Source organism: Hippopotamus amphibius, chromosome 3 (assembly GCF_030028045.1).
Source record: "Hippopotamus amphibius kiboko isolate mHipAmp2 chromosome 3, mHipAmp2.hap2, whole genome shotgun sequence".
NCBI classification, from domain to species: domain Eukaryota; kingdom Metazoa; phylum Chordata; class Mammalia; order Artiodactyla; family Hippopotamidae; genus Hippopotamus; species Hippopotamus amphibius.
In genome coordinates this window covers 69980323-69995456 of record NC_080188.1, presented here as the reverse complement: position 1 = coordinate 69995456, position 15134 = coordinate 69980323, and the positions used below count along the sequence as shown (strand labels likewise).

General features: G+C 42.9%; 1 protein-coding gene and 1 long non-coding RNA gene across 3 annotated transcripts in view; one reads left to right on the top strand and one right to left on the bottom strand.

Annotated features, from left to right (window-relative positions):
* Window positions 1–114: 114 nt before the first annotated feature.
* Window positions 115–6464, bottom strand: LOC130849958 (uncharacterized). Its single transcript, XR_009052814.1, has 4 exons — window positions 6249–6464; window positions 2913–3041; window positions 1912–2032; window positions 115–357 (listed from the first exon to the last, which is right to left on the bottom strand). It is a non-coding gene; the product is annotated as an uncharacterized LOC130849958 (long non-coding RNA).
* A 204-nt stretch (window positions 6465–6668) lies between these two features.
* Window positions 6669–15134, top strand: part of PPP3CA (protein phosphatase 3 catalytic subunit alpha) — a 307553-nt gene continuing 299087 nt past the window's right edge. For both annotated transcript variants that reach the window (XM_057729018.1, XM_057729017.1), the window contains exon 1: window positions 6669–7519. In XM_057729018.1, the coding sequence (XP_057585001.1) occupies window positions 7462–7519 (58 nt within the window). In that variant the 5' untranslated portion in view covers window positions 6669–7461. The remainder of the gene's footprint in view (window positions 7520–15134) is intronic.

Here is a 15134-nt window from a genome sequence, read left to right as displayed (position 1 = left end):
TGTCAAGTAATTATAAACATGAAAAAGGGACTAAGTCAGTATAAAGAGTCAGAGACTGATGAGGAGCTCTTTATTTTATTTTATTTTATTTTATTTTATTTTATTTTTGCTTCGCGTGGGCTTTCTCTAGTTGCAGCGAGGCTACTCTTCATTGCAGTGCATGGTCTTCTCATTGCGGTGGCTTCTCTTGTTGCAGAGCACGGGCTCTAGCTGCACAGGCTTCAGTAGTCGCAGCACACAGGCTCAGTAGTTGTGGCTCTCGGGCTCTAGAGAGCAGGCTCAGGAGTTGTGGTGCACAGGCTTAGTTGCTTCCCAGCATGTAGGATCTTACCGGACCAGGAATTGAACTCATGTCCCCTGCATTGGCAGACAGATTCTTAACCACTGTGTCACCAGGGAAGTCCCAAGGTGCTATTTAAAGACTGCTTTGTTAAGATCACCAGTGAACTCCCCTTTTGTCAAAACCAATAGTCAATTCTCAGTTGTCATTTTACTCAAACCTTCAGCATTGTTGACACTTTCATTTGCTTGACATCAGAGATACCATATTTCTCCCCCAGAAACTACTCCTTTTTGCCAGATGTGCTGGTCCCTCCTCTTCTCCCTACCCCCTAACTAAAATAAAGAATTACTAAGATGCCACAACTACATCATCAGCCTTGCTTTTTCCTCCCAAGTTCAGATTCACATATCCAGTAACCTACTTGCCATCTCCACGTCCACGTATAATATGCACCCTAAAGTTAGCATATCTAAAACTAGCTTTAGATTTTCTCCACAAAATACGCTCTCCATTTCCAATGTTACTTTTCTCAGTAAGTGGTCAACTCCATCTTTTTTTTTTGCTCGGACCCAAAACCTTGGAGTTCTTGACTCCTCTTTTTCATTTTCCCACAAAGTCTATCCAATCCATCAGTAAATCTGTTAGCTCTACTTTTAAAATATAGTTGGAACAGGATACCTTTCACCACTTCCTTCCTTGATAATCCAAACTACCTTATTTGTAGCCTGGATTGTGACAATAGTCTCTTACTTGGTCTTCCCATTGCTGCCCCTGTTCCCTTCCAACCACTGCATCCAGAGTCAGTTGTTACGAAAGAGTGATGGTATCATATCCCTTTCCTAATAAAATACCACTTATTTCACCAGAATAATGTTCAGAATCTTTTTTATGGTCTATGAGGCCCTATATAATCTGACCCTACATTACCTCTCTGACCTCGTCACGTACCACTTTCTCTAGGTCATTGTGTTCAAACTACACTGGCCTCCTTTGACAGTTCTTTAAAAATGTTGAAGAGACTCATATCAGGGCCTTTGCACACGCTTTAACCTTTTTCCAGATAGCTGCACAAGTATTGTCCTTGCTTCATTTGAATCTCTGTTGAAATATTACCTTCTCAGAGAGGTCTTCCCTAAACAACCTGTCCACAACTCCTTCCAGTGTTGTTACCACTGTACATGATTTTTACCACTTGGTTCACCTGCATGTGTGACTGTTTTTAGTTGTTCCTTTTAATCCTCTCTCTCTCCTCACTGGAATGTAAGGTTTATGAATGGAGAGACTTTGATATTTTCCTGTTATATTCCTAGTGACTGATATGCATAGGGGGTTCAATAATTGCCTATTGAATACAGGCTTTCCAATGACCATGAATACTAGCAAAATAAAATCCCACTAATTAGAAGTAAATGGAAAGATGGCTAGACTGAGTGCAAGATTCTTTTTTACTAGAATATTTACTTGCAAATTCATGAATTTCCAATCAATAATGGGTAAAACTTACTTCAGGTAAGGTTAAATTTCTGCTAGCTTTGAAGAGTGAAACTCATTTCTAATTACTGTATTGATTTTATATATGCAGATGTGCTTTTAGAGGGCTTGATAAGGTTTGTCCTAAATTGATTTACCAGGTCTTCCACAACGTGGTATCTTCAGTTTGATTACCAAGTCATTTGCTGTTCTTGAAGTTGTTCTCAAAGCACTTCAAGGGTAAACTTCAGCTAATTTCAGGCCGAATATTCTGAAATTCTGAGTTTAGAAAAGCCAGAATACATAAAGTTTTACAGCATGAATAGTTCTTGGATTATCAACATAATAGCATGTATATAGCTATTTCAAATGTAAACGTTTATGACTTGATGCCATTAATTTGTTCATAATTTTTAAATTAATAATAAAATAAGAATTCAAACTACCTAGGAGAAAAGGCTATAAGATTTCTCTCCAGTGTGTGTGTATGTATATATAGATATAGATATGAATATAGATATAGGTATAGATGTAGATATACATATATAGACATGCATATATAGATATAAAATATAGATATGTATACATATATTAGTAATATTGAAATATCCCTGAGAGTAGGGGCTGTGGTACTTAGTCTAGTGCCTCATATATTAGATGGCAATAGACTTTTTTTAATTCACTCAACAAAACTTGTTGAGCACTTACTGTGTGCACAGAACTGGGATATGAGATGAAGATACAAATATAAATAAATATAAAATATGTTTATTAAATTCAAATTAATAATGATTACCCATAGTCTTGCCAAATTTTATGTAAAATATATCCTCTCCATATTAAACCTAGCATACAATCCATAATTGGAAAAAAAAAACCCAGATTTATTCCTGAATACCTTTGGTACAACAATTTTTTATGTTCTTTGAAAAATAACTTTCCTAAGTGAGTAAAACTACCTTCTGGGAAAAAACAAGGCTCAATAAACTCTCAAGAGGAATCCAAAAGATAAACAATAAGAAGCCATTTTAGTTTCAACCTCAAATAAAATCCAAGTTGAATATATATTTCATAAAGCCTCTATAGTGAATAGGGTAGAACATGTTAAAAGTGAATGTCGGAGGAATTAGCTTTAAGATAATAAATCAAATTCTCATACACATTCATGGCTCCACGAGGATTGGCCCTCTCCTCTGCAGGCCCTTCAGCACTACGCTCCATCAGCTCAGGGAAGAATAGGTCAGACAGACCGCTGCCTGCCATCAACTACTCAGAGTGAAGTGTGTGCCTTGGAAGAGACAAAACCAGAAGTTACTATTCAACTCTTAATGTCAGGATGATAGTAATTCATTCAAGAAGCAAAGGAAAGTTGAAAATTTCAAAAGCCAGTTATTCTCAAAACAGGATATAAAAAGAAATATCTTTCCTTTTTTTTTTTTTCTTAAAAACAAGCTACTAGATCTAGCAGAACACAATAGAAAACTAAAACATTATTCATTTTCTATAATGTGTACCAATGGAGGTAAGCTGTGACTTGGAGCATTTGAATGTATAGATGACTCCAAATCCTCAATATTTTATTTTTTTATACATATTTATATTCATAATTAGTTTTAATGAAGTAGCACCTTGCACTTAAATGTTTGCAGAGATAATATATGTACAGCTCTAATATAACAAGACTTTGAGATCCTTGAATGAAAGGACTAAATCTTGAATCCTTTATACATTTATGCATTATCTAGCATAGTACCTTGCACAGAACAGGTGTTCAAAACACAACTGGTAAATCAATAATTCATTTACAAATAAAGTTTGATGCTCATGTATTAAAAAATAAGAATATTTCTAGTCTTCTAGTAGTTATATAACAGATACACAATAATTCTGGATTTTACTTTTTGAACTAACATAATAACTTTTGTGGGCTAATTTGGTGATACTAGCTATCCTAACAAACATATCCCCAAATTTCAGTGGAACAACACTAAGAGGTTATTTTTTTTTCATGTAAAGTCCAATGCAGATTTCTAGTAGGTGGGCAGCATTTCTGTATGTGGTAGTTTAGGCACTCAACTCTTTCCTTTCAACCTTATACCTCCTCCAGGACCCTAGAAGCCTCTGTGTTCAGCTATAGGATGGGAGCCCAAAGGCTAGAGAATGCATATCTGCTGCTTAACTGCCTTCGCCAGAAAGTGATGGGACACTTTAGCCCACAACCCACTGACCACAACTAGTCACATGGACCCACTCAGATGCAAGCAGTTACAGGCTGGGTAATGGAGTCCCTACCTAGCCAGATGCTTTGCAGAGAAAAGTATACTAAAGAAGAGGAAATACAACTTTTGGTAGACAGAAAGTTGTTTTTTACTAAGGTTTTTTTCTCTCTTTTTCCTTCTTTTTCTTCATAAACAGTGGACATTGTCGAAGTTAGCATCCAGGAATTGCAGTAACTTCTTGAAAATGTAAATTCCATGTCTAAGGTGATCTGATGCAATTGGTAATATAATCAAGGACTGCTAGGGCAATCTAACAGTATTTAAAAAAAAAATGCCAGTAGCAGAGAGTAGGACATCTGAAGAAATATCTAAATAAAAAAGATGGTTTGGCTCTATCAGTAGGTCAGCTATGTAGATATAACTAGTTTCTAGTTAATATGCTGCTGTCTAGTTTTCCTTAGAGTAATGTTCAATTTTGATTAAGATGTGTCTGTGTTGCAAGTGTGGAAACAGACACATGCATTAAAGACACCTGATGATAATAAGATGTGTTGTAATGTGATTATGATTCATAACATTTTTTTTCCCACACATACCTCAGCTAGGAGGTGTCCTAGACTTGTAGCGGACTGAAGGGTGTGCCTGAAAGGTGTGCCTTCATTTCCTATCTGTATCATAAAACTTTTCTATGGTGCTGACATTTTAAGTCTCTGAGCTTGGTTCAGAGGTGTTTTTTTTTTTTTTCTTTTCTTTTCTTTTTTTAAATACCTGAAAAGTGAGTCCAAATAATGGTAATATATCTCTGTTTACAATATGTGGGAAAGAACATTGTGGCATTGGAAGTGAGCATCCCTGGACATGGTTTCCTGCTCTTGCCTCAAGCAGGCCATCTTCTTCACCCACAGGTCTTGGCATCTCTGCCTCGCTGTGTGCCATCTGGCCAGGGACCAACTTCCCAAATCTGCCTTAGCAACTAGCTCTGCCTGTGCTCAGGAGGCTGTTCTCAGCAACTCCTTCCTGAGGCAATACACTGGCTTCTCAGAGCTCATATTTTTATGACTGTTCTACTGGACTAGGCTTTAATACTGGCAAGGGCCCTTTTCAATCCCCCCCTCTGCAACCACCACCACAAATTACCTATCACAGTGTCAGGCATATAAAAAGAGTAGGATACATATTTATTGAATGTACTGTCTGCCTAATTACTGCAAAACAATCCTAGGGTTGTGAACTGGGCAGCAGAATTTGGAGTCAGTGGCAATCTCTCTGAGCCAGGGACATACCCTGCATGGTCTCCTTATGCTAAAAAGGCCTCCATAGAGGCTCACTTGCCTCCCAGTGTGAGCTCCTATTCCTTGCAGCCCACACTGCTGAAGCCACACTCCAGTGTCATCAGCCAATTCCTAAAACTTCTTTTTGAGTTTTAACTTTAATCTAATCCCTGTCCCCAACCTCTGCCCGTCCTTGGTGCCGAGGCTGGTTGGGGAGAGGTGACCTTCTTGCAGAGAGAGCCCTGCTCCTCATTCTGTGGTGCAGGAGGCAGGTCAGAAGGGAGCATTTGGGCCACTGTCACTCTTTGGCCTCCCATATCTCCAATTCTCTCCTTCATACTCCTTCCAACGGGAGGATACCACCAGGTGGGTACCAGGGGATGGAAAGGAGCTGGGAACGGAGATGCGGTGTCACCAGTTACAACCAGTCGCTGGGTGTGCAGTGTCAACAAGGAAAAGGCGACCCTCTCCTGTGTTTCTCCCGCTCCCTCCCCCCTCCCCATTTCTCCCTGGAGACCAGCAGGGCTGCCCCAGGTAACTCAGAGTTGCCCGGGGTCGCCTGGACTCCCGTCTCCATCCTCAGTGGACAGCCCGCTCCCGCGACCCATTAGCTGCCCGCACGCTCCACCACGTTCCTGGCCGGAGATGTTCTGGTGCGGCCCCTCCTCCGAAGGTGTGGATGCACGGGTGGAAAGCATTACTAACCACTACATCGTCCCCCACAAAAGCCCCGATAGCAAAATAACCGTACACCCATCACAGGCGGAGCCCATCTCTCCAAGGTAAGTTGTTTATTCGTCGCCGTTCTGGCGATTCTCTCCGGACAGCTGCGGCAGAGCCAGCAGCTGTGCGGCGGGCCGCGGAGCTCCCAGCGCTCTTCCTTCCTCCGCCCTCTCTCTGCCGCCTCTCACCCCCACCCCCTTCTCTCCTCTCCGCCTCCTTCCTTCTTGCTCTCTCGCGGGCCACGCACACACCCGGAGACACCCTCCGCGCTTGGCTACTCACACTGCGGCTTTGACCCAGCCGACAAGGCACGGCTGCCAAAGCGGCGCGGGGTGTGTGTGCGGGGTCCAGGGGAGGAGGCCAAACGGGGCTGCCGGTGGCATGCTAGAGCCTCTCTCCTCCCAGCCGCGACCCCCTGCCCATTCTCCTTCCCTCATCCCCGGCTGCCAGCCACAGTGACACCTGAGCGGGGACTGGGCGGTGGAGGCAGCAGGCCGGCTGGACTGGCAGCCGCGAGAAAACAGAGCGGGGGGCGGGGACGACGAGGAGGAGCGGGAGGCGGGACCAGCGGGAGGGGGGAGGCCGCCGCTGGCAGGGAGTGACGCGCACGCTAGCCAATGGGCGCCCGCAGCTCCAATGTCGTAGGATGCCGGGGGCGGGCTCCGCGGGGAGGAGGAGGAGGCTGCCGGAGTGCTGGAGGCGGGGGCCGGGAGGAGGAAGGGGAGGAGGCGGAGGCGGGAGCGGCAGCGGCGGCGAAGGCGAAGGCGGCGGCGGCGGCGGAGGGGAGGTTGCGCCCGGGACTGTGTCTGCCGAGCTCCGCGGCTGTGGCTGTGTGAGTGAAGGAGCGGCGCGGGGAGGCAGAGGCGAGCGCGGGCGAGTGCGGCGGCGGGACGTCTCCGGCGGCTGCGGAGCAGCGGCGACGCTCGGTGTGGGGAAGCAGCGGCGGCAGCGGCGGCAGCAGCAGCGGCAGCAGCGGCGGCCGCCTCTCCGCCGCCGGGGACGCCGAGGCGCGGCTGGTGGCACTGACATCGGCGGCCCTGCCTCTCCGCCCTCGCCCCCGGCCCTCCCCATGTGATCGGTCTTAATCCCGGCAGTGTGCGCGCGTGGGGCTCCATTCCGCGGTGCCCGATCTCGGTGCCAGGGTGGGCGCTCGTGTGTGCGCTTCCCCTCCCCATCCCCCTCCCCCCAAGAATAAAAGAAGAACCGAGAGGCGTGCTTAGAAAATAAATAAATCACCACCACACACGCGCAGCCGGGAGCGGAGTCGGCGGGGCTGGCGGCGGCGGCGGAGGAGGAGTGAAGGCGGCGGCGGCGGCGGCGGAGGAGGGACGCGCGGAGAAGGCAGTAACTTTAAAGCCAGCTCAGAGCCCAGACCTCCAGCCGAGCGGTTTGCAGCGCGGCGGCGGCGGCGGCGCTGAGTGTCTGGCCCGCCGGTCCGGTCGGGGTGTTCAGTAGGACGGACGAGCAGCGCGTCGCTGTCCCCCGGCGGCTGGAGATGTCCGAGCCCAAGGCAATTGATCCCAAGTTGTCGACGACCGACAGGGTGGTGAAAGGTAAGCGGCGCGCCGCGGTCGCCCGGGTGCACCGTGTGCCGCAGGCAGCCGGGCGTCTCGCCTCCCCTCCCCCCGCCCGGGGTTCTCTCCCCGCTCCAGCCGCGGACCTTCTAGGATATTGTGCAACCCTCGAACCCCCCTCCCTCGCGCGCCCTTCCCCCTCTCCCCCCCAGCCTCACTCGGGGCATTTTTATTTACGGGGGCGTCAGTTGGCAAATGGCTGAGCCGAGGGGAGGCGGCGGTGGCGGTGGCGGGAGGGGGCGCCCGGGGGGAGGTGGCTGGCAGGGTGTAGCTGCTGTGACAGAAATAGGAAGTGGGTGGCTGCTCGCGGGCTTGCATGGGATCGGGTTTATGGTTTTCTTTTGCAGAGGGAGGGGTGATTTATGGCCTTTAAGAAATTAATATGGCATTTTTAGGCGGCCGCGGCTTTCCACCTCCTGCCTCGCTCGGGCAGGCTTCTCTCGGCGCTCCATTGCAGCAATTCCCTCCGCGCCCCCTCCCTCTTCCCCTCCCCCTGAAAGGGCCTGCACAGGACTCGCGAGAGAGCGGGAGAGCGTGGGGGGAGCCCGGCGCTTCCTTCCGCGCGGGGCGGGGGCGGCCGCAGGGAGGGGGCGGCGGAGGGGACGCGCGGGGGGCGTGGGAGGCGGGGGACGACCCGCGAGCCCGGCCGCCGCCGCCGCCCCGGGATTCCCCCGCAGGGCCCTGAGCAGGAAGGGAAGAGCGGTTCCCCGACCTGCCTCGCCGCCCCCCGCCTTCCCCCGCCGACCTGTCATTGCTCTTGAATGGTGCCCCGCTGGAGCACACCTTCCCGGTGGTAGCCTCACCCCGCTCGCTTCTTCCGTGCCCCTGGCACCCGCTCGCTAACGGGCTGTTTGATTCCTATCATTGACTCCTCTCCCCCACCCCGGGATCACAGACTTCTGCGGGCGACGGCTCTGGGGTTTCTGGCGGAGACAAGCTGGGATGCGTGGGGTGAGGGAGGGGACCGGTAGTGGTCTCCTCTCTCGCACCCGGGAATCCGCCGTCTCCGTTGTATTCCGTGGTGGAGTGGGGGAGGAACCATCCTGTGAATCCTGGAAAGACGAGGCAACAGAGCAGATGCACTAGGATTCAGTAGTATCCCTGCTTAATGTAGTATTCCTACATTTCTGAGGTCAGGACATGGAGCAGAGCAGGGATGGGCACGGGCTACGCGCGGAGCGGGCCTCTGACATTGGAAACAGGGCTGGCTGGTGTAGAGAGAGAGTGTGTGTGTATGCCTGTGTGTTGTGTGTAGAACAGAGATAGTATCTAATGTGCCCTGAGCCTGCAAGTAGAGTGCAAGGTAATGAAGTCATTTGCACCATGAGCACTTAGGTGAAGTAACCCAGCAGTCTGAAGACCATGCATGATGCCTGACTCCTTTTGGGGCTTCAGAACTGTTCATTGCTCCACTCAGGTTTGCTCAGTTTTTGTTTTGTTTTGTTTTGTTTTGTTTAAGTAATGTGTGTATGGGTGTGTGCATGTGTATCTTCTCGTTTTGATTCTATTAGAATCATTCCTGCTTCAGTGCGGTGTTCATAGGTCCATCATAATAAGGAGGTAATATCTCTGCAGAAATGACGTGAAATAGGTCTACTGATGCATAACTATTTTCCTGCAGGCATGGATTCTCATGTAAACAGTCAATTCAGATTCATTCAAAAGAACTGTGTTTTGTGTTAAGGGCCTCTGTGGACATTATCAAAAATTAAGGCCGTTTGCTGAAATATCAGAGAATAACAAATACCTCCCTAAGGTGTGAAGTTTAGGTGTAACGCCAATCTGTATGCTGAGATTATCTTTTTAAAAAACCCTTGATGTAAAGCTCACAATTCAAATGATAGCAGTAAATGTGTCAGCAGTTAGAAAACACTCACATGTGCACACATAAGGTCAGTACTCTGTTTTAAATTGCAATGTGTGGCTTCTTAATGTAATTGTCAAATTATCATCAAGTAAAGAATATGAAAATAATTGTTCATACATTCTGGCTTGGTGTCTTTACCAGTTGATGTGGAAGAGCCCATTGAACCATTCCATGGCTATTTTATCTTGGTTTTTTACAGTACTGTGTTATATGCATATTATCATAAATGGCTTTTCATCATACATACACACGACCACCCATAGTTCAAAAAACTTTGGTTTACCTATTTTTGTGGAACTGAGATGCGGATGGTTGTAATAGATTCAAAATAGGAAAAGTTAATTTTGCATATGTTTTGATAGGGATCTTGTGAAATTTTAAGTGTGGAATTTTGTTTATGGAAAAGTTTTATTTTAAGGTTGGCAGACTACTGCTATTCCTCTTATGCTTTCTTATAGACATCATTTTGTTGGCTTAAGAGGTGTTATTGAAAGTTGGATCTGACATTTTGTCGTATGTATGAGTTCTGCGATTGTTTGAGATGATAATCTATTTTGATTATCAGTCTTCTATGACAAAGCATTTCCACATGAATACATATGTATATGCTTAGTGAGTAGAAAGTACATATTTGCAGAATGGAAAACAGGTTACCAAACAATTTTTCACATTTACAGACATTCAATAAGACACAGTTCCTGAAGCCATGAGTTTACTCTAAATTTTGTTAGAACTTTATCTCAGTGGTCTGAGATTGACTCATTTTTTTGTAATGTAGGCAAGGGAAATTTTTCTGCTCCTTAAGCATTTTTTCATCTTATAAAGTACAGATAATATTTACTCACATACAGAAATAGGAAGAATTTGGGTCATTATTACTGTGGCAGGCCGTGGTGTTTGTTTACAGTTATCTTCATTAGTGTGATCTGGCTTTTGTTGTATAACAAACTGCTATTTACAATAAAGCTGTGTTTGTGGTTTTGTTTGTAGTAATGCGATCATGTGATGGCTTTCTTGATTTGTATTTCCAGAATGCAGCTTTAGAAAGATAGGTGGTTGAGTGTTAGTCTCAGCTATCTGCGTAATTTCTCAGATTTCCGGCATCTTCTTGAGTGTGTTCACGAGCCTGGTCAGTTTTTAAACCTTAAAAATGGCAGCATTGGAGAGGAAAAGCATTCATTTAGATAACGTCAGAAAGAAAGTTACTTCATCTAGCGAACCGGGGCTGTTTCATTTTGACTATTCTTGGATGAAAACAATGGAAAGTATAAAAATTCAGAGAAAACGTCTTGGTAGTGCCATTTGTTGGAAATCAGACTAGTTTGATCCATTTACTGTTTTCTATTTTTAAAAAGAAACATTGTATAATTATAGGGCAAAATTCGGAAGGCAATAAATAGAATAACTAGTGAGTATTTCCTCATCTACCCCCAGTACACCTCATAGTCTGTTTTTTCTCTTCAGTGGTGTTCTACAGGCCTTGTTCCAAACTCTGGCTTCCCTTCATGTCTCTCTGCCTGTTCCTGCCTTTAACTCTTCTTCCTGTGGCCCTAAAATTCCCTTGGAGCTGGGCTGTAGAACTTTGCTTATGTGACAGTTAAACACTTGGAGGAAATTGAACTGTATGTGATAAGACTGCTGCCTTGTTACATCTCTTGCCCTTTCCTCTCTTCCCATCTCCAGGTATTTTGTAATGGGCCTTTTACCTTAACCCAAATTGACTTTAATGGTAGACACTCCAGATACTATGGCACGTTGTTGAGGGGTCAATTCCTGGGAGGAGTTTTAGGGAATTTCTCAAAAACTCTAGGTAGGGGACTCTGGTGCTTTGTGTCAGATTGCTTTTAACTGTTGGGAATGCAAAAATCAGAGCTGTCTTTTTTTGTATAGTATTGTATAGTATAGTATTTGTGAGCTTGTATAGTATTTGTGTAGACAAAGTACACACTGAGAAATTCTGGAAAGATATCTAGGATCTTATAAACAAGACAATTGTAGCTAAGTAAAATATTAAGTAAATAGGAATTTGAGCCACTAGTGTTTTAGCTGAATGAGGCTGGTAATACTACTTAATTAAAGAAAACAAAGATGTGCTACATCAGTGACAACTGTCATGTTTGGGTCTTGAAATGGAATATTAAATAATGCCATTTCTTTGCAGTGTGTCAAGAAGAGCTCATTGTGAATGTGTCTTACTGATGGTTGTTACTGTCAGTTGAGTTTTTTCCATGTATCTGGTTTGCCGTTGAGTATAGTAAAACTGCATTAGTTCAATGTCATTAATTGAAACTGTGACTAAATGTCATTGTTTCATGGCTGAAGTTTACATCAGCACAGGGAGTGAAGAAAGGGGTCGGCTAATCTAATTAATACTATAAACAATATGATTTGGGCATGGTTAATATACTTAAAAAGAGAACAAATTCTTTTCAGGACTTAGTGAACAGCATGCAAATTAATGCTGTTAATTACAAATTAGATTGATCTATTCATTAATCCTTTCAGGATTTCTACTATAAAGTAAATATAAGACAAGTGCATTGCTTTCAAAACAGTCTGTAAACTTAAGGCTTAAGGCAACAGTTGCAGCTGGGATTCAGGGAAATTCCACTTCCATCAGTTGGAAGAATTAACACTTAAAAAATAATAGTTTTTTGGAACGGTGGGAAGAACCTCTGCTTTAAAGAACAATCTATTTTAAGACATCCAGTTAAAATGTGAAAAAAGTAATGCCTTCGAATCTAGTTAGAGGTTTACTCTAACATTTGTTTATATTAGTTTAAAAATATGCCTTTTAAAGTCTATTTGTTTCTTTATGACATGCTTTTATTTGTAATTTTAGAGATATGAAATATGACTTTGATATAGTGTGCATTTATAGCTTTTATAATTGGCCTCTTCTGCTTTTCCTTATCTTTTTTGTGTCAGCCATGTGTAAAGTTGAAACTAATTATGAAACCAAATAAAGAATCCATTTAGAGTGACCTCATTGGAAGACAGCATTTTTCTAGACATATTCTCCTTTTAGCAAATCCAGTTAAATGACCAATTTCAAAGTTTTGTGAAAATATTGGACACTTCCAGAACTATAAAGGATGCTGGTGATTCATGATATGGAACTTTGATAAAAACTAAAAAATCACTTTGTTAATTTTTTCAGCAACTTTCTAGTGTAGCATTCTCTTGATGTTCAAGAGGAGTGCAGTGAGATTTTGAGTTCCAGCTTTCTGTAATTCCACTGTTATGTGCTGTGATGTCACAGCTCCTTTTCCTGTTTGTGAACTGGCAGCAGTTGTGCTCACCACTCACTTGTGAGAACCACAAGATCATCAAATGGGAGTTAAGAGCCTGGAAGTTTACCCTTGGTCCACTCACCTGGGAATGGCAGTTCAGTCACTGCTGACAGAATTACAAATGACAGTGTGTTAATGTATTTTAAGGGTCACTCAAGAATAGTCAGAACCATTACTATTGAAATCCATGAATGCCTTCGGTCTACAGTGGTAGCTCGTGTGACATTTATTTTGTAGTTGAAGAAATGGAGGCAGAATAGATAGAGTGGTTGGTCACAGGTGGGGCTAGAATGGAGGTAAGTGTAAGCACATTCTTCCCTTTAGCAAAGATGCTCTTCTCTCTTGAGCATCTGTTTGAAACTGTCACTTCTTTTAGTAATGTTTAGGATATCACATTTTGTTTTGAAATTTTCTTTATTGAATTACTGGCTATATAAAATAGTTTTATTAGGAGAAGTTTTTATATCTATATTTAGCAGAAATTTAAATGTAAATTTGAATTTACATTTGATAAATATTATAATGATATATGTTAAATGACAAATGTTATTTTTTTATAAATGGTAAATGTTATAATCTGGTTTGATCTTGGCATGAGGTTTACTAAAGGAAAACTGGTAAACATTCTTTTCATGTAAATATATACGCAGAAATAGAAATAGCGTATCTCCTGCTAGGGAGTTTTATTTATTTTTATTTAGAAAGGTGTTATTGTAAGACTCTTTGTCTGAACTGCACATAAAGGCCTGTATTGTTACTCTGGTTTGAGGATTTTGTTAATTTCTAGAGCAAACTCAAGTGAAAATAGGAGCCAGTGCCGCTTCTTAGGCGATCTACTCCTTTTTTAAATTCAGTCATCAGGTGGGAATGATGTAGACTGAAACAGCGTTTCAGTTTGTAATCTGTTGACATTTTTAACCCATTTTGTTTTATAATATTTCCATCTCCTGTATTCTTTGATAAACCATCAATTATATTTCATATAAGAAATCAAATAAAAAATGTCGTATTCCTGCATAGTTAGGGGTTCTGAATAATGGCTTAAAACAGGTGGACTGTCAGCTTGAGGACTTAGACCTATTGCTGGAATCTCAAATCCATTTCACGAGGGCACATGTAAGTATTTAAAAAAAAATACAAACTCTGAGGAAGCAGTTATCGGTTATTAAAGTGCTGTGTTTTTGGAATTAGATGGATTCCTTTTGAGACCATCATAGAGAAGAATAGAACTTTGTGTTTTTCTTTTTATTTCCCTGGTCTGTGCTTTGCCTCACAGCACAATATATTTAACTCTATTTTAAAAGATGGTATATCTGACTTTCTATGAACTTCTGTCTCTTGCAGCTGGAAATTCTGCATGTCTCTGCAAAAGAGCAAAACAAACAAGTAGATACCAAAGATTTATGTTAACAGCTGCCTCGAGATTATGACATACCACCTTTCAATGTTTGTCAATTTCAGATACTTTCTATAGTTATGAAACCAGAAGAATGATGGTTGATGTTGAGAGAGAATGTTTTATTCATATGGAGCTACATTTAAAAAAATTTCCCATCAGCTCCAGGATTCTAAGAGTTAAAGAGTCTCTTTCTACAGTAACTGTATAGCTCCACTTTTTGTTTTTGGGAGGAGCAACTGCTTCTGATTTTAAATGTTCAGTTGTCTCTATGTAGTCTTAGAATGTTCTGGAAATTATGTCAGTGTCTAAACTACGTCTTCCAGGTTGCTTTATTTACTTGGAAGTTACATAAAATGATTTGTTAAAATGTGTATTCAAACTTTTAGTTTGGGAAATATAGTGCCTAGCTAATAGTGCCTAGCTCAATGCCTTGCTCTATATGCACTGAATAAATTCTTATTGAATGATTTGGGCAATGTAGAATTATCATGTGTCTCCTGAAGCTGTAAATGGAGACACATTATGTTTATTTTGAGTGTGCTATGTAAATTTTGATTCTCTGTAGATGGTTCTATATGGTGACTGCCTGATTAATTGGAATGCTGCCTTCTCCAGCCATAGCAGGGAATGGAGTATGAGAAGAAGGCATTACTAAGGTGACACCATTAGATTAAGGACAGTTTTATTGTTTGGTTATTTGGACTGACTTTATGCCAACTGAGTTTAAAAGGCTAAATCCTTTTCAACTTAGCATATTAACTTGAAAGCTTTCTTTCATTTTCTATTGCATTTCTCCTTAGGCTGATCAATTTTTGACAAGTGAGAAAAGATGTTAGTCATTCAGTGTTTGATTTATTGGGTGATTTATATGTTTTAATTATTGTCCAGACTTGGACTTGAAGAGAAAAATGACCTGGCAAATCTCATGACAAAAAACAAAACAAAACAAGACAAAAAAATAGAAACCAAAACAAAGCAAAATCCTCTTCATTTGTTTACATCTCAGTTTATCATTTTCTGTAAAGCTTTTGTAAT